Source organism: Cyprinus carpio, chromosome B3, assembly GCF_018340385.1.
Source record: "Cyprinus carpio isolate SPL01 chromosome B3, ASM1834038v1, whole genome shotgun sequence".
Lineage (NCBI taxonomy): Eukaryota > Metazoa > Chordata > Actinopteri > Cypriniformes > Cyprinidae > Cyprinus > Cyprinus carpio.
The window spans coordinates 32,151,115-32,175,812 of record NC_056599.1 but is presented as its reverse complement, the minus strand read 5'-3'; the positions used below and the strand labels follow the sequence as shown (position 1 = coordinate 32,175,812).

The 24,698-nt window shown below is 36.8% G+C and overlaps 2 protein-coding genes and 1 pseudogene across 2 annotated transcripts; 1 reads left to right on the top strand and 2 right to left on the bottom strand.

The window, feature by feature from the left end:
* The first annotated feature begins 579 nt into the window (after positions 1-579).
* LOC109061057 lies at positions 580-2,687 on the top strand (annotated as a pseudogene).
* Positions 2,688-5,079: 2,392 nt separating this feature from the next.
* Positions 5,080-7,519, bottom strand: LOC109055930 (chromobox protein homolog 8-like). The gene is made up of 5 exons (XM_042720817.1): positions 7,314-7,519; positions 7,114-7,157; positions 6,639-6,704; positions 6,467-6,533; positions 5,080-6,310 (listed from the first exon to the last, which is right to left on the bottom strand). Exons 1-5 carry the CDS (start codon positions 7,380-7,382, stop codon positions 5,534-5,536), a joined length of 1,023 nt encoding a protein of 340 aa, XP_042576751.1. The 5' UTR covers positions 7,383-7,519; the 3' UTR covers positions 5,080-5,533.
* A 3,070-nt stretch (positions 7,520-10,589) lies between these two features.
* On the bottom strand, positions 10,590-15,543 carry LOC122136588 (E3 SUMO-protein ligase CBX4-like). Its single transcript, XM_042720816.1, has 5 exons — positions 14,966-15,543; positions 14,828-14,871; positions 14,452-14,517; positions 13,166-13,232; positions 10,590-12,778 (listed from the first exon to the last, which is right to left on the bottom strand). The coding sequence occupies exons 1-5, from the start codon at positions 15,032-15,034 to the stop codon at positions 11,543-11,545; spliced, it is 1,482 nt and encodes a 493-aa protein (XP_042576750.1). The 5' UTR covers positions 15,035-15,543; the 3' UTR covers positions 10,590-11,542.
* Between the last annotated feature and the right edge of the window lie 9,155 nt (positions 15,544-24,698).

Sequence of the window (24,698 nt, the reverse complement as noted above, 5' to 3'; positions counted from 1 at the left end):
GGTCTATGTTATGTTTTTACCTCTTGTTGCAGAATAAGATTCATTTACATAGGCTAATTACAGATATAAATGCAACGCGTGAGCAAAGTAAGCAAATTTATTTGAATTTGAAAGACTTCCGTTTCATAAAGTAACTAACAATAACAATATAAACGGCAAACCCTTTTACGCTACAAATCAGTGTGATTATGATTATAATGAATTCAAATACAATGATAAATAACAGTTTGGAGTGTCAAGCGGTTTGTACAGCTAACAGAACAGAATCATTTCCATTATTCAGACTGTTTCAGGTAGTTTAACTTATACATGTTTGTTATTTTCCTTGTAATCTATAAAACCAGCAAGGGTTAAACTTTCTGGTGTTGAAGCAGTTTCTCTTTAGTTTCTCGTCTAAATTAGCTGAGTGCACAAGCATGTTACATTTTTATTTCCATAGGCCAATTAATCCTTAACAACTGTCAAAAATTTAACTTTAATAATAATATCCGTCATCAATTGCCCTTAAAGGTCATTGAGCACTTCACTCCTGATGAGAAGAAGACGTCCTCTAGCAGATGCAGTCGTGCCTCAGAGGGAAAGAATGGCTGAAGACAGGGAGCTTCACACCGTGGAGAAAGCTCTGGTGGATAAGATGGGACAGCATGACGCGAGAGAGCCGTGTGTGGCTGAGCTGCTGGGACGCTTTCTTCGTGTTCACCGGATGTGTGTCTGTCTCACAGCCTGCGCCGGCTCACGGACTCTCAGTGGCGGTGCAGATCTGATCGCGTGTATGGCATAGATCAGGTGAGAAGTGCATTTAGCATGCTGTGCGTGGCTGCCAAAATAGAAGAAAAAATATTAATACATTAAAAAATAGCACACTGAGTGTGACCTTTGGAAAAAAGTTGTTTTTTATTGCTTTCTTATTTGTGAGCAAAAAACGTATGTAGGATTTACATTTAAACAAATCTAATCTTTATTTCTTTATTGTAATCTTTATTTTTTATACGGAATATTGTTACCCCGTCTTCATGCAAACCATGCAATATAATACTAATATAAATATGTGTAAAATTGTGTGTAAAATGATTATATATATAATTCACAAATTGATATATTAAAAAAAATACAAATAATATGTACACACACATATATATTAATTATATTAAAATATATTGCTATATAACAAATTAAATTCTGTACATTTTAAAACAACAACAAAGTCTGTTTTTATGTAAACTATATATATATATTATATTTTATATGTGATTATATATATTACAATTTATTTATTTTATATATATATATATATATATATATATATATATATATATATATATATATAATGAATTATATTTTATATGTGATTATATATTACAATTTATTTATTTTTATAATATTTATTATATTTTTCATATCATTTTAATTTTATATATTTATTATATATTTTTAGATGTATTTATTTATTAATATTCTTATATTTTATTTAGTTTTTTTAATTATATTAAATTAGATTTACAATAAATAAATTAAATTAATAATAAAGTTCTCATGTAGTATAATCTTATATATATATATATAGATAGATAGATAGATAGATTGGTCAGGACTGTTAACCCCTTATATCTTCTTCCTATAAATACAGTATTAATCCACTGACCCCTGCAGTTTCACCAGGATGTGGCTTGCTTGATCTGGTCTAGTCTAGTCTGGTTTCTCCAAAGGTTTTTTGTACCAGTCCTGAGCATACCCTAGAAGTTGCCTTGGATAAAAAGCATTGATGAATAATGCAATGGGTTTTTTTCTTCTTCTATCACAGTGGTTCACATTTCAATCCAGCATTCCTCTTCCTCTGTGGTGGAATGGAGCTGAAAATGGTGGCGCCGTACCTGATCTCCCAGCTGACTGGAGGTTTACTTGGTGCGGTCATGGCCGACGTGAGTAAGATACATGCGGTTTTGAAACATTCAATTCAATGGATTTGACATGTTTTTCATGCTTGCTTTCAGGGAATGACCTCAAATGAGAAATATGCACAAGCTCAAGGTGCGGCATTTACAGTTCTCCAGGCTGATGACCTTATTATGTAGGCGTTATTTGGAGAAATTGCCATGACGTGTCAAGTTACCATGGTGGTCTTACTGGGTGCAGTGAATGCCAAGAGCAAAAGTCCTTAGGTCCCAGTTTTTGGTGGGCTGCACAGTCATTATTAATATACTAGTGGGGTGAGTTCAAAGATTATGTTACACATAATTCCCTGTGTGCAGTCTGGAGATTAATATCTTCTGTGGGTTTCAGCGCTGATGTGTCTGGTATATGTGCTTGAATCCTGCAAGAGCGCTGGGTCCTGCAGTGCTGACCAACTACTGGACTCACCACTGGCTTTACTGGGTGGGACATTACTGGTGGCCTTATCGCTGCTGCATTAGTCAGGTGAGACTGCAGAGTCAAGCATTGAGTTCCAATGGAAACACTGAAATCATCATTAATCAGCTGTTTATTATATTGCTCAATTTGACTGGATTAAGGTATGTTAATTAAGCCATTTTTTCCTTTCAGAATTTTGCTTGGAGACAACAACTCACGTCTACTGATGAAGTAACATTCATCTTCCAAACAGATTTCAATGTTTATTCTCTGTCTTCTTTAAAGTGCACAAGAATTGGACTTGTTCTAAATTGATTTGCCCATCATTTATATTTCATTGCCAGCTATATCACATAAATAAGAAATTTAAATCCTGCTATGTGAAGCTGGAAAGGGTTAAGGCTAGAAGGGATGCAGCAAAAACTACTGAGCATGCGCACATCAATATAGTGTAATTTTTATAGTGTAAAGATTAATTACTGTTTTTGCATTATTGTAAGAGGTGGGTTTAGGGTTAGCTTAGGTGTAGACATTAATAAAACACAATCAGAAAATTTAATTAATTGTTAGTTTAGTTTTTGCTGCATTCCTTCTACCCACAACCGAAATACAGGGAAAGGATGTTCAGGTGATAATTTGAATTTTATATTTTAAAATTGAAAATGTATAGGCTAAAGCAGTGTTAATTTTAATCTAATGTAATAAATTATATTCACACTTTAATTTATACATTCATAGTTTTCTATTATTTTATGTTCATTCATGCACATTGTTTATGCCTAATGTTATTGTAATTAATAAATAGAATAAACTCTTCAATACAAGTGAAATGACACTTTTTCCACATATTTTGCAAGCTCAGAAATGTTACTAAAAATGTAAAAACAAGCCCATATATTTCTAATAAAAACTTATTAGAGCCTGTTAGCAACATGTATGGATTTAACACAGGTTATACATTAACACATTTGGGGAAGCTTTAAGAGCACCATGTCAAAGGTGATGACCCTGTCATATCTGTCACTAGTTAGTAACAGGTTAGTCAACAGCTGAGTAAAAGACGTGGACATGGGGACTATTGGCAACACTTTTTAAGCTTGATATTAACTTAAAGCAATTAAACAATAGGCCAATGATGTTGAATCACATATCTATTTATTTTCTGCATGGGCGCACATTGCGCAAATATTGGTCGTGCAAGAAACATTTTTTTTTTCTCTCAGTAAAGCCAACATATTTTAATGTTACACTTCCGAAATTATGACTATCGGAATATATGTTAACTTTTTAATAGCGAATATTCTCAATAATATAGGTGTCAAATATTTGGACACTTAGACTGTCGGACTAAAAATCAAACCGGGTGACCGCGTAATGCGCTAAAACAGCTAAGATTTAAAAGATAATCATTGCGGTGATACAAAATACAAAAGTTCATTTAAAAACTCAAGGAGTAATTTCACATTTATTCCAGTGTTAAGTGTTGAATCTTTAATGTTCCAGATGTTTATTTTTACATTTGAATTATAAAACACAAAACACAGATAATCCAAAATTAAACCAATGAAAATATATAGCCTAGTACAAACACGGGGACATTTGACACACTGAGCAGTATGAATATTTAATTTGAAGCAAAAATCACAGTTTATCAGTGACCGACGGAATTAAAGCGATTATTAAAAGAAACACGGATCTGTTGTATCAAGTTCATGGCGACATCTTGTGGCATTTGGTGGACTGAACTTCCTCAACAAGCGCTTATTACAGAATTTGACATTTCCATTTGAAATCACGCCCCAAATGAAACCCAATTTTAGTCTTAGTATTTTTGCGATTATTAAAAGATATTGAGAATGTCTGACAGCTGGGTTTGTTGACAGACATTAAGCGCCATTAAGCATTCATTTCTTTTTTTAGAGATCTTTAAAAATCGAAATACAGAAATGACAAATCATTGTTCGCTACGACACTTATGGCAGTGAGGTGGCTTATTATTCTTAATAACAAAATGTATAAAATTAAATACTTGTATGTAATAATATTATATAATTTGATGTATATAATATCTTATATAATTGAAATAAGTTTAAAACGGAGTGGACATCTGAGCTACGACGAATGATTGTTTGTTTCCCTCCACTGAACAACTTGAACACTTTTAAAAATTTTTGAATGTAATTACAACATCACAAAATAATTCATTTTATAAAAAAACATTCTCAAAATATGCCGACATGCGGTTTAAAATATTACATATCGGTTTACCTTTTAAGTCTTTGTTTACAAGCACTGTCTGTAATAAAACCCCGATTTAAAGGACTTTCGGGTTTTAATAAACGCGTTAATTAAATTATTTTAAAAATGATAAAATGGCTCATTTATGCGTGATCAATAGGTTTTGAATAAATTCTTCATAGCCTAGCTAAATTATACTTTTATTTTCGATGTGATATACATTGTTCTCTCTGCAATACTGAACTCGCGTTAATTAAACAGGTTGGCATCATTTAAATTTAATATAATGTTTAATTTCATCACTTGGGTATTCCGCGAGTTAGAAATTATTTGTACAATCAAACACGCTTTCGTTTTTGAATGAGGAAAAGGATCGTTAAGCAGCTTCATATTGAAATGTTTAAATCCACATACAACGAAAAATAACGAAATACGAATCTAAACCCTAAATGCTTGTGCCTTATATATTTAGGCCTAAATGAGCCATATGTGTAGCTTATTTCCCTTCACTCTTTTTAAAGGGTGTGCTTTAATACAGACTACTGTTTGGACCTTCAAATATATACAAAATCTAACCAGAAAAATAACATACGTTCATAAAAGAGGTACTAAACAATATCTCGCTTAAAAGGTGCATTAAAACGTTAATAATGGGTTAACAGCATCTATACCATTCATAATAAAGCTGAAGAAAGCAACCAAAAGAAGAAACCAACAGGTGTGTTACATAGAATCTGAGAAATAGAAAAATAAACTTCATTTTCATAGAAAATGTGAATGGAAATGGAAGCTAAACATAAACTATATATATATTTTTTGCATTATGTACATGATTGCAAGACTTGACATTTATAGACTAGAAATGATATAGAAATGTATGTCGTTTCTAATTTGATTACAGTATTTCATAAACACACATACATACATACATAAACAAAAAATCACATCATCTGTTTTCTTTGAAGAAGCCTTTGTCTGTTGAACTCTCTTTTATGGTTACAGTCAAAGAGTTACTTGTTACGTCAGTAACAATAATTTTCTCCATATTCTTCAAACAAGGCAACCAGGACTGATCGGTTTCGTCTACGAAACTCAGAGACAGTTGCTCTCTGGTTTGATCGGTGGATCGAAATAGATTGTTTTTGGGAGGATGTTTCATCTTGGATTGGTTTATGGCACCACTTGGACTGTCCTTCCGTCGATGTCCCAGAACACCAAGCCCAGCTTTTAAGATGGTGCCACCATGTGTGAACTTTACGTCGCTTGTCCTGCTTCCCATTTGCTTCTGAATGTGGCTGGATTCTGCTGGAAACTTTTGGGTTAAATGGATGACGTCACAGTTTGAGGTCTCTCCCGATCTCTCAGTTTTGGAGGGTCGATAAGATAACGGTTCATCTGCCTTTCTTTTAACACCTTCAGGGGATGAACCTCCTGGACGCAACTTTGGCTTTGGTCCTCGCTTTTTTGGTGAGCTGGCAAAATCCAGCGGCCGTTGTAGCGGTGTCCCATGAGTCAGTGGGTCTCTCTCAAGGTCCGGTGGGCGCACACGAACACTTTCGCCTCTGTTGATGGTGCTCGGTGGGAAAATCGTTGGCACGACTGTCCGCAGTCCCTCACGTGCTCTGGGCGTCACAACCGGTTCGGCTACCGGGAATGACACGTGTAAGTCTCGGGACATTTCCCGTCTGAACTCATAGTTTTTGCCTTTTGCTTTAGCTTTTGCCTATGAAAAAAAAAAGTTAAACGTAATTAAACAACTTAAGCACATGATTCCATGGTTTCAATGCATTAAAGTGCAACAGAATTAAAAACTATAATAAATGCATTAAAAAGAAAGCCAAGAAAAACATGCATGTATGTATAGAAATAATTTTTTCACCTTCATTAAAAATGTTTCTGGTTTGGGTCCTCTCTTTTTTGGCCCAAACATCTCCCTCTCACGTTCTCTGCAATAAAAAAAGAAGAACATAAGACGGAGAAAAGCTATTTTTGAACGTCCAAAATATTGAATTCTTCTACCGGAATTACAGAAATAACGAAGAAACGTTTACCTTTCTTCAAATGCAGCGAAAAGACGCTCATCCAGAATATTCTCCTCTGGTTCCCAGGTGCTGTATCTGCACCAATAATTGCATGTTCAATTATTAGCAAATCACAACGCCCAGCATCATTTCAAAGTACAGTTTTCTTTTTACACATTTATTACTAATGCGTGCATTTTTTTTATCACTTATTTTAAGAGATGTTGTATGTGCATGTATAATATCTATTGATACATGTATACACGGATACATATTCTGTCGTTGTTTATCTCTTTTTTTCCAATATAACCGTATTAATAATCTGATAATGCTTTCTGAACGTTTTATCTCGACTGTCTCCCATCACTGGCCTTGTCAGCTAACGTTCACAGGAGCCCCGTTACACAGTCCCCGCTTCAGCCGCGCTAACACTCAGCGAGCTCGGGGAGCCCCACACCGCGCTTTCCGTTGCAACAGCTGCCGTTAACGTGTCATTACCACTCACTTTTGAGACCAGCCTTTCCATTTGACCAGATACTCCATCCGTCCCTGCGGGGAAAAGCACAGGGAGACTCAAATTAGCAAGCTAACGCTGCTAGGCTAACCTATCGCGTATAAAATGTCACTTGAGCGAGCATAAACAAATAACCAGACGCCTCTGTAACAGCACCGAGGCGCCAACGAGCAGGCTGCGTGAGCACTTACTCTCCTTATGCGCCGTTTAATGATGGATTCGGCGGCGAAGACGCGCTCCCCGACGGCTGAGAGCTCCATGTTTACTTCAACCTCACAGCGATTTTTTCCCTCAGCTCTCTGCCTCAATAATGCTTGCTGGATAGCCCATAATACTCTATCCGAAGAGACGTCATCACGTTCTAAACTGTTGCCATGGCACCGCGGTCTATGGACGGCGGTATTGTGTGAGTGGAGCCGAGCTCGAGGAGGAGAAGGAGGAGTCAAACGCCGCCAAACCAGAAATGCCATTTATGACCGCTGTTTTGGAAACAAATACGTCGTGTTTATTTCGCATACTAGTCTAGATTAACTGCGGTCAGGACTTTTTGATAAGTCCCTTATTAGTCGCATATTTACGGAAATTTAACGGCACTCTTCAGTGCGTCTAGATACTGCATGTTGCTTTTGTTGGCGATGCGTGGCGAGGAGGCTAGATATTGTGATAAATAGCGTTTTATTTGTTTGTTTATATTTAATAGGACTGAAATCCAGACGCCAAAGCGCATTCTTTATTTTAAACGGAGTGGAGACCTGCACGAAACGCAAATCTATGCGCCTGCGTGCCTCCATGTTCCCCTCCAAATCATGACATCCCTGTCAAATTAAAGTGAAATAAAAAAAACAACTTTCACATTAAATACAAATAACGAAATAAAAAAAATAGAATAAAATACATAGAAACATAAAAATGGTAGGGCTGGTCATAAATCCACTTTTATAAATCTACATTATACACAGACTAATAAATCCACAGTTCTATATTTTAGGCGCCCGCTCCGAAATCTCCCTGTTTAGGCAAGAAACTAGTTCGGCTAGGTCAAGTGTCGATATATTCGGGTTACTGCCTGGTCATTTTGCTATAGCCTAAACCAAAACACTCTTGTAGCTTTCTTAAACGATTTGAAGATCTTAAAGATGATTTAAAAATCAGTAGCCACATCCGAAATTAGCTATAGGCCTAGAGCCTATAGCGTTTTCTTTCTTTCTTTCTTTCTTTCTTTCTTTCTTTCTTTCTTTCTTTCTTTCTTTCTTTCTTTCTTTCTCAAAAAATATAAATAATGAGAATTATTTTGAAACAAATATCCGAGTAATTCGGACAAAAACACATTTTCTTGTGTAGTTTATTTATTTATTTTTAAGTAGGTTAAGTCGTTTAAAAATATGACTGTCAAGCCATATTTTAAAAAATGTCAATAGCCCATGTTTTTCCTGTATAAATATGTATAGTCTATATGAAAATACATGTGGAATTTGAATACTAGATTGTCCTCGACTTTAAAATGGAAATGATCTGCGATCTGATACACAGCAACTCATCTTTTATTTGATTTATTTGATTTGAAAGATTAATTCGATTTTTGCCCGAATCATTCGATGGGATAAAAACAAGGAAACTATCACGTTTTCAGTTTCCGTCATGTCTTGGTTTATTGGTTTATTGGTTTATTTGTTTCGATTCGATGGATTTAAATTAGGCTAATCGGAAAAATTACATTGCCTATATTATTACTGTTAATATAATAATAATTATTATTATTAGCCTATTATTATTAGTATTTTTAGTATTATTATTGGCTTATTATTATTATTATTACGATTACGACAGTCACAACTTAAACTGTCACCAAAATTACTACCAAGAAAAAAAACTAGTTCTCAAGCTCGTTTTTTATCGAAAAAAAAAACTATTCTGTTATTTGTTATAATGTCAAGAGTGACAAGAAATCTCCGAAATTCAGGCTAAAAAATAAATGATGAATTTAAATTTTACCTTCTGTAGCCTACTATCCAAATAATCCAACATTATTTTCAACAGCGATAGAAATATTCAGATTCATAAAACAGTCGAACTGAAGTCAAAACAAAATCCCATCGTATAAACACGACAAATAAACAACAAAACGGAATAACTGACCGCTAGGCCTGTACTTGCGTTGTGTTTAATTACGGATCTTAAATAATACAGCCTAGTTTATTAGTTAACTATTAGTCCCGATTTTTTAACCAACCAGTTAGCACACAGTAGCCTATTTTATGGGTATTTTTATCTTCTGATAACTTAAATTAAATAAAGATAGCGATTAGGAGGAAAATTATTTCATTTCTTTATTCATGTGATTTCACTATTTAGAATAGTTACCTTGAGCAGATTTTAGAGGCTAGTCACAAATAGCCTCTAATCCAATCTAGTATAATATAATATAATATAATATAATATAATATAACATAATATAATATAACAAAACAAAAAATGGGACAGCTAATGAACCTCTTCTCTCATGTATCTTATGCATTGTTAGCTATATCTTGTTGGAACATAATTTGGGGCAGAATTATAATAACACATCTCACAATGGGACAGCTCGTTATAATATATGGATCCATGGTTACCACTTTACCTAATATCATATTTAAATAATAAGAAAGTATGTTAAATTCAAGATCTTCTTGACATAGATGCAGATTTAGCTGGCACCCATAGAGATGACCTGAGATGTGGTTTAGATCACTCATCTTTTAATGCAACTGCTCTATAGTAAAACAATAACTTTCCATGTATTTTATATAGGAGCCTAATCAGGCCAGCAGGATGATGAGGGTGGCCTTCTGGTCAATATGAAGCGCAGATGAAAGCGTTTTATGAACATGCACTGCACCTAGGAGGCAGCATTGCTATATTTCACTAATTTATAAGAGCCTCTACCAAATAAGCAAACTATAAACTGGTAAAATATTTGTCTGCTGTCTCTGGATGCAGTTAATCAGGCAAAATGAAAAAGAATGACACATTATAAAACAAATCATTCATGTTTATTATTCAGGTTTAATATTCATTCAACAAACAATTTCAAACCAAAATATGAATATATACTATGCATAAAGTGAAAGTGAAAGTGACGTGACATTCAGCCAAGTATGGTGACCCATACTCAGAATTAGTGCTCTGCATTTAACCATCCGAAGTGCACACACACAGAGCAGTGAACACACACACACACACTGTGAACACACACCCGGAGCAGTGGGCAGCCATTTTAAGCTGCGGCGCCCGGGGAGCAGTTGGGGGTTCGATGCCTTGCTCAAGGGCACCTAAGTCGTGGTATTGAAGGTGGAGAGAGAACTGTACATGCACTCCCCCCACCCACAATTCCTGCCGGCCCGAGACTCGAACTCACAACCCTTCGATTGGGAGTCCGAAACACTATGCATATAAATGGCCTTAACTTTAAAAAACATTATGCATATAAATGGCCTTAACTTTACTGGCATTATTGTGTAATTTGTACATACTGTACATGTCATTGTGTACCTACAGTACATTGTATTGACTGTAAATTGATTCCAATTCATACAAGATCTATAGCATTACACTGTAAGCATCAGTCAAACATTTACTTTACGGGCATATATAACAATTTGCATGTTCTGATGATCTCTGACCACAGTCATACTGCTTTTACAGAATTATTCTGCAAGATTAAACAGCCTTTATTGAGTTATTTTAAACTGAATTCATTAACAAGAGATCCAGGAGATGATAAAGTGCAAATTAACTCCTTACAGAGAGGGAACACCAAACAATCCAGTTGTTCATCTAGCATTGCACAGGAAGACCTCACAGGCCAACAGCATCTGGAAATCCAGTCAAGTTAAATAGCTCAGCAAAACAAAATGTGAAAAAAAGGTATATTCATATACATAAATGATGACACCTTTCCAAGTGACTCCAGATTTATAGATTTCAATTATATGTTCATCTAAAATTCTGAAATTCCCAAAATTGGAAGGAAAATTCAACATGATGGATCTTCAAGATGTAGATGAACAGTGAAAGGTGTGAGTATAAGTGCATTAAACTTAAACTTCAATGAATTCTTCAATTCAACCAGTGTGCTTTCCCCAATAGGCCGCTGTGTTTCCTCAGGTAGCATTCAAATTCAAAAGCTTTATAAACTATATTACACACTATACAGTTATGGGGTTTTAAATTCAATCTCCACAGCAGCAAAATCTCAACCATCTCAATTTTATGGATTAGAAAACATTCAGCAGGCATCTAATCAAACAAACCATATATAGAGTCTGTTTGCTTAAATGTCTCCATATGTTATCAGGAATGGTTATGATCAGTGCATCTGACACGAGTCAACTTTGAGCTGGTTCAACTGAACAAATGACAGTCCAGTGTATTGTAGTCATTATCCTTGAACGTATTCCTTAAAGGTCACGGTTAAGCAGTTCGTAGTGATATCGGTGATGATAACGTTTCCCACAAATGGCTTAACATGGCTGTTTGTTTTCTCCACTTGCGCTGAGCTTCCTGAACCCTTCTCCGCTGTGGGAAACTGCTTAAGAGTTTTGGTTGGACCACAGCTTAAATCAATAGGCTCTTCAGGAATGGTGTCGCTAAAGTCATAACTGTAGGTTCTGTGGGCGAGACTGCGGCTGTAATGCAGGTTTATAGGTTCTCTCTGAGGAGAAGAAAGCACGGTGTTTGGTGCACTGATGCTCCTGGAGCTGAAGAACTGCTTACAGTTTCTCACATCCTCATTGGGTTCTGAGAGGTTCCTCTTGCGGTGATTGAGTCCGGTGTCCATGTGGGCTGGGGCAGCTTTCTCTGAGTTTGGTTGTTCAGTCTCTGTAGGCGTATCTTTTTTTGGAAGTTCTGCCTTTTTGATGGAGTTTTTGTGAATGCACTCGCTAGACGAAGAAAATGTGCTGGTGTTCTCAATAGAGCCATTCTCGCGGCCTGCTGAAGTTTCACCATCAGACACATTGTCCGTATTATTCACTGTAGATTCCTCATTGTGCTGCACTTCCTTTTTGGAAACATCCTTGTTTTTTACTTTAGCTGAATGCACACTTTTGTCCATGTATTTGCTCATTACAATGACAATTCGTCCGTTTTTGTTTTTGTTCTTGATTATTTTCATCTTGCTGCTGATGCCGTTAGGAAGTGCAAAGTCTTTGGCGCTCGTCTTGAGTGCCCGCTCCGCTTTGTTAGCATTATCTGGCAGGCTCTTGAGCTCGATGGACAGATCTTTCACTTTACTCAGGCAGCCAGTGTCTTTGTTCCGAATCCACTTCTGTTGCAAGGCTGGAGGGAGGTTCCATCCTTTGTTGGACGGGTCTTGAACCTTGACCTCTTTGGGTCGTGTGAGTGGCGTGTCGTACATCTTGGGGTCCGGCTGGTAGTGATGATGTTTCTTGCTGTTCAGCTGGTAGAAGTGCTTCTTTTTCCCGCTCACATGCTGTTCGAGGGAGATCTCCCTGCAGCTGGGCAGGTACTGGTGGTGTTTTTTGCTGTTGAGCTGGTAGTGCTGTGGCCGTGAGTGGTGGATCTGGAGGGGCTCGACTTTGGGTTGGTTCTCCTCATCCAATGATGTGTCCTCAAGACCACCCAGGATGCTTGATCTACGAGCAAATGCAGGAAGCTGGAACAAAGAGAGAACATATATTGACTTCTCAAAAGAACTTAAAGTTCATCAAAGCTAACACATTTAGCTTTACTCTATAGGTAACAATGGGCTTTAGTATGGGCCTGACTATGTTTTGAGAATAAAGATGCCATTCTTATGAATTTTTTATACTGTAGGTTAAACATTGAAACCAACTACAGCAGTCCATAACCGTCATCATCAAGTACATTAAGATGCATGCAGACAGTAAGGAGCCATTGGCGTACAATTATTGATTCATAATGAAATGGAAGTTTTATCCCGACCATGCACAGGAATAACCTAGGTCATAAATAAGCAAAAAATATTGCCAACTTATGTACCGAATGGAAGATAAAAACTGTAATTGGAATAACAAGATACCTGGACAAGGGGGTGTTTGGATTTAGGCCCTCTTTTGCGATATCCCACCATTTGCTCCTGCCTTTCTCTGAAAACGATGCATAAAATATATATAAATTCACTATTTTCAACACAACAATTATATATACATCAAAAACTCAAAACTTTTAGAATCAACAAAAACCAAAAACGGCAGTGTTAAAATGCTCATTAATTTATTCAGGTGTAGCAGAGCCAATGTTCTCATTCGCTCTTAGAATTAAAGGTTCTTTATTAGCATGTACTGTTCCACAAAGAACCTTTAACATCCACATAACTTTTGCATTGCACAAAAGCAATTCTTTAGTTTATTAAAATGTTTTTTTTTTACATTAAGAAAAATGGTTATTTAAGAATTTTCAAGAATGGTTGAAAATTAGTTCTTCTATGGCATTTTGGAACCGTTATTTTTATGAGTGCACTAATCAACATTAGTGCAACATTCAGATCACAAGCCACAGTGGATCCCTTTGAACACCAGGCTACAACACAAAACAAGAGCACAATGGGTAACATGACACTCTCAAACTTCTAGTGCAGCTAAGCCAGTGAGCGCAACTCAAGTAACATCTTGCGAAAACTGCTATAATCTAAACAATTTTTTTTTCTTCTAGAGATTCTGGAATGCTTTGATACTCATTCGACTTTTATCTTCAGAACAGAACAGTGGGCTCAGAGAGGGGTGTGTGAACATCACAAGACCATCGACAAAGCAGATTAGATCATATACTTGAGTGTAGAGGGGTATGTCCAGTTGTGAGAGCACAGCATGTATTATTCATATATGAATGTATGAATTTATTTGATCTAAACTGTTCCAAAGCAGTTTCAGTGCTGCCTAAAACAGCAGTTTACAAAAATTTTTTAATATGAAAATATAAATACAAATATAAAATAAAAAATGTGTAAAAATAAAAAAATGTGTGTGTGTGTGTGTACAGCCCCTTTGGAACTGTAATGGGGCCCCTAGAGAGTTATGGCCCCCTGGTTTGAGAACCACTGCCCTAGAAATGATAGGAAGAAAATTAAATCTTGTTTCGGTCAATATACAATGGCACATTCATTTCGTAGGACTAGCACTGGGTAATAACAATGAGGTGTTTCCAAAACTGGATAAAAGGCAAGCATCAAGAGAGTCTTTGTAGCAGGCAGACCTGACCCGTGGGGCTACCATTAATCTTCAGCTACACGGTGCAGGGACTTGGCCCCGCCTCCCGTGACCATATTTGGTCATCACCACAAGTTCAGTTATTTGTCCTCCATCTCACCTGTTTTGGAAAGCCACAAGAAGGCGCGGGTCAAGAATGTTTTCCTCGGGTTCCCATGTGTTATATCTGTAATATTGACGAGAGAATATAAAAATTTAATAAACCATATGGTAAATGCAACGCGTGTTGCGATAAAAAATAGCATTTTTACAGATTACTGCCCAAACAAAACACATTTATGGCATACAGATAATGTAAACCAATAAATATATCAGCATATTTTATTAAATACAGTACAAATACAAATTCGCTCGCGTAGCATTTGTGATGGAATCCGTAAAAAACAGCCCTGCGCGACCGATGTAGGCTACCGGACATCGCTCCGCATTTAATTTACGGAAAATGCGTCTAAAAAATAATGCATATAAACACTTACTTGGCTGACCATCCTCGCCACTTCACCAGATACTCGATTCTGCCCTGAAAAACGACGAAAATGCATTGGGTACAGGAACAACAAATACATCCTCCGTACCATTTACGGTAACGTTGGTTCTAGTTTGACCAGTTTTACCTTCCGTATGCGCTTCTTTTCGATGCCCTCCACCGCGAAGACGTGCTCCCCGACGGCAGGTAGATCCATGCCGTCTCCGCCGCCCGTTTGAAGAGAACGAGCTCAGTAAGATCTCCTTCGCTGCAACGCTGTACTGTCTCGCGCTGTGCCACCGCTGTGGCCCGAGTTTAATTTGTCCCTCACCCCTCCTCTCTCCCTCTCTCCCTCGTATTTGTCTCCACGTTTAGCGGCGGCCACTGGAAAAGCTCACTGGTGCTGCTACTACAGAAAATAGTTCATGCAATAGTGCGCCGAGGCAGGCGCGTGACGTCGGCGCGCGAGGAGGGGGAGGCTGAGAACTGTGCCAAATGCAGAATATAAAGCCGTAGTGTGTGTGTATGCACGGTGTTTGCTTGCGGTAATTAAGAACAAGTTGGAAATAAATGTGCGTGAATAGCTTGCTATGGGGCAGTCGTGGCCTAATGGTTAGAGAGTCGGGTTTGAGTCTCAGGTCCGCTGGGGGTGAGTGAATGTCCAGCGCTCTCTCCACCCTCAATACCACGACTGAGGTGAGACCCTCGAGCAAGGCACCGAACCCCCAACTGCTCCCCTGGGGCCGCCGCATTGGCTACACTGATCCGTGTGTGTGTGTGTGTGTGTGTGTGTGTGTGTGTGTGTGTGTGTTCACTTGGATGGGTGAAATGCAGATCACAAATTCCGAGTATGGGTCACCACAAGCCACCTCCTTTCCTTTCCTCTAAAATCTCACCTAACATTTTATAGCATATCTATCTATCTATCTATCTATCTATCTATCTATCTATCTATCTATCTATCTATCTATCTATCTATCTAGTTGTAATGCATTTCATACCCATAAAGTTTTTTTTCCTCCTATCTATTATGTGTTAGAAACAGGTTGTGATTATCTCTGCATCTGCAATGCACTATATAGCCTACTTAAAGCAGTTATATTCTATTTAAAAAACAAAAACAAAAAATGGGACATCAAAATACTTTTATACTTTTTTTCCATGCAAAACGCTCAGAGGAACCATATAGAGACTAAACACCTATATTTTCAGCTCTAAACATATAAACGCCAGTATAGGAAGCTATACCACTAGATTACCGCCAACATTGCGTTCATTAATAGCTTAACATCGCTGACAGGAACCACATCGAGAGCCAGAACACCTGTGTACATCTCTAAATCTGTCATGTAAAGGAGTTGTTCTATTAAAGGCTCCTCGGTTTAACCCCAGAATGTAAATTAACCTCTCGTTTACCGCCAGCATAGCTGAGCGCATTAACACCTATAATGTAGCTATTCAGTTTTATAGCCTAAAACTGTATGTGAAGCAGAAAGATGAGGCAAACTTTCGCACACCTGTGAGTTTTAACTCGCATTCCCTAAAAAGGAATCTGTGCAGTACATCAGTTATCACACCTTTATCTTTATGATTATTACCAGCGAATAAAATTCAGCAGCTGAAGGGTTAAAATGAGGTTGACGCGTCAACAGCCAAATCTAATCTCCATATATGGCCATGAAAAAGAAAGCGCAAATATATCTGGTTCTTAAGGGTTTATTGCATTTATTTCGTGCACACTGAAATGTTCACACAAAAACACGTTATGTCACACATTATATGGACGAAAAGTGTGTTTTGATGAAGTGAAATTGATCGTCGCACTGCATTTCTCCTCAGAGGAACACACCCTGCTGCAGTAGAAACAGACAGTAGAAAATGGTTGAATATAATAACGACGGAGATTAGTGGGTCTGCTCCTGATGTCACATGAATATCGATGACATGTAGCTGAAGTTTAAATTTTCATAATATATGAGGTTAAAATTTAACCCTATAAAATCACCTCACCTCATGTCTTTAGTCCAGCTACAAGATGAAGGCTATTAGGAAATAAATCAGCAACTTCCATTGCAATGCCACATTCAATATTCATCCCATTTAATCAACAGCATGCAGTAGTTTACATGACTATGAATATTTTCAGTAGCCTACTGCAGCAGAATCAGAAACACTTTAGGAGCTGCACGCTTTTATCTAACAATTCAGTGTTGCTCAACACTACTTTTTTGGCCAGATTCAATCTGAAAACATTATTTAAGACAGGCCTATTGCTGTTAAATTTCATGCAAGATGGACCAGAATTTTTTGTGTTATCAGTGAGAGTTGTAATGGTCTGAATATGCGTACTTCATGTTATAACCTAGTATTTGCAGTAAAGTATAGTATTCAAAAATCAATACTATGTCAAATCTGTATATCTGGATATGAAGTATTTATGAAACAGTTCACCAACAATATCCAGATGAACGCTTCCATTGAGATTCTTAGTTAAATAGACATTTTGCTATACAGCCACAGGCGCTCCTGAACTTCCACATTTGAAAAGCTGAAAAATAAAAATTGCAGAGATTTGAGACACAATAAAATTAAGCGTTCTTTATTGGAATCTGTTCCATGAAGAACCTTTACCATCCATTGAACCTTTCCACTAAAAGGTTCTTTATTGGAAAAGGTTTTTTATATTATTAAAATGTTCTTTATAACAATAAAACAAATATTTATAACAATAAACTTAAAACAAAAACATAATACCAATACCCAAATGAAAAAAGACCCTTTTGGAACCTTTATTTTTAAGATCGCAGGATCTTTTCAAGTTATAGGGACCAAGAAAGTTTTTACTCATGGTTAAATTGCACTTGTTTAACAAAAGCAATTTAAAGTCACAATGTCAAAGAACCCAAAGGCAAAGAGACAATACCAACAAGGTCGATGCAGTATTCCTGGCAATATATTTATACTGCACAATGACAAGTAAATTCTTAAACAAATTCAGCACATACTCCAAGTGCAAAGGAATTCCGGACACAGCTCATGTTAATGACAGTGACCTTAACCATTTCGAATGTGCACTGGTTGACTGATGGAAACCTCTCTAGGAGATCTTAAACTGTGATTGTTGCAGAGCTTTTCCATGTATGGGAACTCATTCACAGAACACCCAAAATAGGGGTTCCACATATTGAGTACCAGCAAGGCACCAAAGTGCTAAAGAAAGAAAGGGATTGAAAAAGAGAGTGAGAGTGAGAGAGAGCAGTGTGTGCCAGACTATAAGTGTAGCCTCCAGTGCCCAACCAAGCATCACATTTATCCCACTATAAAGGGTCATGGAAGAGGATTGGTCAAGGGCTGGAAGGGTATTAGAAAATGTTAAGAGGGGCCTACAGGCAGTCTATCTCAGCCCAGGGAGCTCATTAAATACCAGTATCCTAATGAACTGATATCAAAACAGCATGCAATATGACAGAAAATACATTTTTGAAGAAGTTATATGAGCTCTCTTTACACAAGCTCTCAAAACTGGTGCTATATTCAATGATTATCAAGATTTTCCACATAACAAGCCTTAAGAAAGAAACGTGATTACAGCAGAAAGTCATTTCCAATTTATTCTTCATAGCTGCAAAGCCTTTCGCATGCAGTCAGAATGCATCCATGTAATTTGCGCCCAGCGCTGCGAGCTTCAACTTCCATTATTTTTCAATTATTACACGATTGGTCAGATAAAATAGAGTGTCTCGGTTAATTTTCTGTCTTTTATCAATTATTGAGACAGTCTCTCTATGTCATTGTCATGCATGTCGCTGGTAGGAGTGTCTGCTCATCATAAAGCACCACGGAAAGCCGCTCCTCTACCCCCAGAGCACATGAAGGGGGTTGGGATTTTCGGCTGAAGGGGGAGGGGGTCCAAATCAGACAGAGGAGTCCCCCAGGGTGCAGAGGGATCCGGCAGGACTGCGGTGGCTGACCTGTCAATACTATATCACGCAATGAGCCATGCTCTCTCCTCCATCCTTCTACACTATGGTCTAAAATACTGTATACCGTCAGTAAAGATATATAAAGAGGTGGGACAGCTGGTATAGTGGGCATCAAAGCTGCTGAGTGGCATTTTGATTCTGTGTAAAGTCATGTATGGGAATATAATGCCGGTGATTTATAGAAAAATTTATCATTTTAATTTTCTATAAAACCATTTGAGTTCTATTAATATTTCAAGTTTCTTCTATTCAGCAAATGGTTAAAATAGATACTGATAGTTCACCCAAAATAGACATTCAGTCACCCTCTTGTATGACTTACATTCTTCTTTTGAACACACAAGAAGATATTTAGAAGAAATAGTTTCAGTTCCCTTGTGTTTTAAAATTAAAAAATTACGATGGAAGTCAACGGGAACCAAAACTGTTTGGTTACCAATATTATCTTCTGCAGAAAAAAGTCAGGCAGGTTTGAAATGACGTGATTTTAAACACAATTTGAATTTTCTTTGGAATATCCCTTTGAAGTGATGGTTTCCTCAAAAAAAAAAATACACTTTGTCATCGTTTACTCACCCTCATGTTATTTTTAAACCAGATATTGTGAGAAAAGTCTGTATTTTTGTTTATATACTGAATGTAAAAGGGATCAAATGTTGTTTGGAACCAAACGTTCTTCAAAATATCTTCTCTTGTGTTTCACAGAAGAAAGAAATGCAGGTTTGTAACTACATGAAGGTAAATAAATAATGACAGAATTTTTATTTTGGGCTACACTCTTAAAAATAAAGGTTACAAAAGGGGGTTTTTCAGGGAGATGCAAAAGAAGAACCATCCAAACAAACATTGAATGAACTGTGCTTAAAAATATATATATATATATATATTTTTTATTCCTAGTATGAAGAACACTTTAATAATCAAGAGAACCTTTTTCCATTATAAAGAACTTTTGCGCAATGTTTCCATGGATGTTAAATGCTGTTAAAATAATGAAATGCATGGTAACATCTAAATAAACTGGTATGATCTAAGTCAAAAATAACTGTATCAACCTGAAAACACTGGGTTACAGTAAGAAAACCAGTTTAACATTTTCAAGTTACCAGTTTGTACTCTAGCAACATAGCCTGCAAGAGTTTCAGAAGAAGAACAACCTCTCAAACACTCCTCCGGTTTGTCAAGATCTCTCAATATGATCTCAAACATCTGTCATCAGAATCTCACTAGACCAATCCATTCCTTTCACAGTCCTTCACCCTTACGGCATGTCAATGATTGTCTCAATTGCACACTGAATTCTCCTTAGGAATTTCTGGAGAAAGCTCAAAGGCAAAGTTGACACATAAATAAAACATGACTGAGATCTCCATTAAGTCTCCTGCAACCTCTGAGCAATAAAATGTTCCCCTGGGCAGTATCATGCAAATCTAGACTGGCATATGTGTTTAAGTGTGGAGTTGGCGTTGCCCTTCTGTTTCGTCTCTCTCGGGAAAGACAATCTGACTGTTTTCCTTGCATTTTAAGTTGGATTTCCCTGGCAGTGGAGCTCAAGGTATCCTCCATCCATCTCAGCCTTGGTCTCAGGGTCACTGCAGCTATTTCCCGCAGCAACCTTGAAGTCTCGGTGCCTGATAACCATGAAGCTGATGTTACAGCATAGCGCATTCACTTGGGCAGATGAAACCAATCACATACATAATAAAATGACAATCGTGGATGTGCCAGGGAAGATGATGAAGCATATTAAAAAAGAATCTCTTGAACAAACGGTGATAGGATAAATGGAGAGTGCAATGTAGTTTAATGTGGTGCTCCATCTATATGGAAATGCAGGCGTGTAGGAATCTGCCAGGAATCTGTCGAGCAGCCCACGCTGGTGATTGGACGGGGGTCTTTTGTTTCAAATTGTGATTTAAAAGATACAATCACATGAAATTACAATGAAGACTGTGGAATTGTCAGGCAAGAATAGAATGTTCTCCTTTTAAACAAATGACAAATGGTTTAATTTTAAGATGGCATCCACATGTACACATAAAAAAGTACAATAGCACACAAAATACAAAGAATAGATATCTGCAGCTCTTTGTAGTTGCTTGCTGCTTGGCAACACTAAACACTAACGTAGACTAAAACACTAAAAGTAGTATTTAAGCTGGAAGCAACTGTCTGAAATGCAAACCATTTTGCTGGTGGATTTGTTTCTTACAGAAATGCAGCTTTTGGCTTCACAAGATGTTAACTGGTGGATTGGAGTTGTGTGTTTTACTATTGTGATGTTTTTATCAGCTGTATGGACTCTCATTCTGACGGCACCCATTCACTGCAGAGGATCTATTGATGAACAAGTGATGTAAAGTTAAATTTCTCCAAATCTGTTATGATATGATGTATGATGTTAGATATCTCCAAATCTGATTTTTAGCAGATTTTCATTTCACTTTAAATGTGATGCATATTTGTCACTCATACATAAATGAAGCAGGTAAGATTTCTATAATAGAAATAGAAATTATTTAAATACACAATAACCAGATGTATATATTTATCATCAATAAATCCACTTTCTTTTAATCTCATACATTAACTGTAATTGAAATGTTTTCACAATGAACAGATTTTTTTCTTGAATAAATGCATTTAAAATATAAATCTTACCTGCTTCATTTATGTATGTAAGTTTAAGTTTAAAATTAAAATGATAAAATTATATAATTAAAATTATATAATTCAAATCGATGGAAATTATATATATATATATATATATATATATATATATATATATATATATATATATATATATATATATATTACAGATCTTAATTCAAATACATAATTCTTAAAGGTAGGCCTTTTTAATGAACAGTTACACTACTGAGCAACTTGACATGCATAATAAAACACTTTTTTGATCAGACTATAGCATAAGCCATTCACAGATAACATTCAATAAACATTACATTCAAACAAGATACATTTGATAACACTATCACATGTTATATTGGCTGTAATTCCCTCTGCACATCTAACACATTTGCCTGAGCACATCTGATGGTTATTTAAAGAGAAAGCCATGGATTTTTCATTCCCATTGAAGAAAATTGTAAATCAATAAGCTTGTATTCTAATCATCCAGCTGATGAGTTGTATAAAAGAAAACAGAGGTAAAAACAGGAGAGATGTTTATTTTCTTTAAATCAGATGCCTTGTGATGTTTAATGTATTATTTTCCAGCACAGATTTCCTGTATGCGAGTTACTTGCTAAATTGCAATGACCATCACAATAGCTGCCGGCCATAAATCAATATGAGACTGAAGTTGTTTACAAGCACAGCTCAATTACAGCATGCATGCAACTGGATAACATGGATGGAGGTGTTTTGGTTTGCTGTGTTTGTTCTTACAATGAATTCCTTCTGCTGGCAGGCCTTTGACATCAGATTCAGAGACGTCTGTTTCTCTAGTTCTCTTTGATTCTCTGTGCATCAAACAAAACATATGGATTCTGGTGGATTTCATGTTTTTCGTGTGTAAAAAAAAATACAAATGCAATGTGTGTGTGTGTGTGTGTGTGTGTGCGCATGTGTGAAATACAGCGTGTGTTAAGTATTATTTTAAAAAAAACTTGAAATGCAATGTGTGTGTGCGCATTTTCCCCTTGGCACAATACTAAATAGTACAGTATTATCAGTAGCTCTTTCCCCTTGGCACCGTTTTCTCTTTCAGTCTGAGGGCCATGTGAATTCCTTGCTGTTGTATAAGATACACATAGCGAAGCAGAATAAGCCAATGTTTACAAAACCCTCACTTGTGAGCTTTTCATGCTCTTCCTTGAGCTGGGAATAGGACACATGCTCACAAACAGAACAGCACTGACGCAGGTACGACGCAGAGCGCTGAAACAAAGGCTTTGTTCTGACCTCTATCCCCTATAGCCTGTCACAGCATCCAGCCACAGGAGTCCTTCAGCCCTCTCCTGCTCCTCTGCTGGGGTTTCACAAATCTCTGCCACACAAAAACAATCTCGACTGCAGAGCTGAGGCTCCCATATGAGAGAATGGAAAACTGTACTGAAATAAACTACCTTATATAAGGTATATATAAGAATAAACCTTCCCTAAATTAGCACATTTGCATCTGTCTGTCTGTCTTGTCTCTTTCTTTCTTTCTTTCTTTCTTTCTTTCGGTCTGTCTATCTATATATCTATCTGTCTGCATGTCTGTCTGTCTGTCTATCTATCTATCTCTGTCTTTCTTTCTTTCTTTCTGCCTTTCCTGTCTGTCTGTCAACTTTCTGCCTGTCTATCGCTGTCTTTCTGTCTGTCTTTCTTTCTTTCTGCCTGCCTGTCTTTCTGTCAATCCCTTCCTTCCTTCCTGTCTCCCAACTTTTTTGTCTCTTTGTGTCTGTCTGTCTCTTTCTCTGTCTCTATCTATCTATCTATCTCTCTATCTATCTATCTATCTATCTATCTATCTATCTATCTATCTGTCTTTCTTTCTCTGTCTGTCTGTCTGTCTGTCTTTGTCTGTCTTTTCCACCAATTCTGTCTCTTTCTGTCTGTCTGTTTTTCTTTCTGCCTCTTTCTCTGTCTGTCTTTTTCTCTATCTATCTATCTATCTATCTATCTATCTATCTATCTATCTATCTATCTATCTGTCTGTCTGTCTGTCTATCTATCTATCTATCTATCTATCTAAATGTTTATTCTATATACTACACCACTTGTGTGCATACTGTTTTTTTGAAAGCATAATTAGTACACATAGGCTATTTATAGTGGATTAAAAATACATTAAATTGTCAACTGCATGCAGAAATTTGAACAATCTGTTATTCATACCTGCATTTATAGTATTAGACAGAAAATGAAGCAAAAAAGAGGGGTCATAATTAGCATGCAACACTGTTGAAGCAAGTCAAATGAATGTCCTCGGAATTAGATAAAGAGAAATATTACTATTGATCAAGATGAGCAAAACAGGCCTCTTATTGATTCACTTTGACACTGCAACCATGTGCAGTCAATATAAAATCACAGTGTAATTTGAAAGTGAATACATTTTTGCACTTTCAAAATGTGCATTTTGTTTAATCATTAGTTTTTAGCCATGTTATTAACTGCATTCGGAAAGAAACGCCTGGACATTTCTGTGAATTTAAAAGTCACGAAGGTGTAGCTGATGACTAAGAAGTCTGAACACACACCCAATGGAAAGAAAAACACACACGAAGATGAAATCAGTGGCTCTCGCAGCTTCCCTCAGCAGCCACGTGTTCTGGTCTTATTAAAATGCATAAGAGCAAATGAGATTTGGGAAGCTGCTGAAAGATGCTGCGTATAATCCACTTTTCTCCATTTCAAACCGGAAAGGGTTTTGACGTAGCATAGATGTGCTCACCCGCACCTCTGAGTCATTAATATTCATTGATGATGTTTCTCCCGCTGCGAGTGGCGGATATTGTGATTATGAAGATTTGGCTGTGTGAGGTGAGGGTGGGCTGTGGAATTCGAGGGGTGGGGGTGTCATGGGTGTTCATTATCCTTCGGGAGATGAGTCACAAACACTCCTGAACCTCATGACTCACCGAAGCCTCTAATCCTGCTCATATCTATCAGCAGCACAATCCTCACAAACTTCAAACAAAAGGACGACACATGTTTGAAAGAGGTACTTGAGGCGTTCCTGCAGAACTGTGCTCTTCTTCTGCCTGCTGATGATGAAAACTCATTTACATTTATTCATTTTGCAGATGCCTTTGTCGACTAACAAATGAGGAAAAACACATGCATATTATCATAAAGGAGACAACAATATTAGCAGTGCCAGAATACTAAACGTCTTTCATAATCCAGAATAATTCTGTGTAACTGAACAGAGTAAGTGAATTATAT

Coding starts and splice junctions, on each gene's coding strand:
- LOC109055930 (XM_042720817.1), bottom strand. CDS start 7,382: ATGGAGCTCTCAGCCGTCGGGGAGCGCGTCTTCGCCGCCGAATCCATC. Junction 6,534..6,638: donor TTCGCTGCATTTGAAGAAAG/GTAAACGTTTCT, acceptor TTTTTATTGCAG/AGAACGTGAGAGGGAGATGT. Junction 6,311..6,466: donor CAGAAACATTTTTAATGAAG/GTGAAAAAATTA, acceptor TTTTTTTCATAG/GCAAAAGCTAAAGCAAAAGG.
- LOC122136588 (XM_042720816.1), bottom strand. CDS start 15,034: ATGGATCTACCTGCCGTCGGGGAGCACGTCTTCGCGGTGGAGGGCATC. Junction 14,872..14,965: donor AAAAGAAGCGCATACGGAAG/GTAAAACTGGTC, acceptor GTCGTTTTTCAG/GGCAGAATCGAGTATCTGGT. Junction 14,518..14,827: donor TGGCGAGGATGGTCAGCCAA/GTAAGTGTTTAT, acceptor TCAATATTACAG/ATATAACACATGGGAACCCG.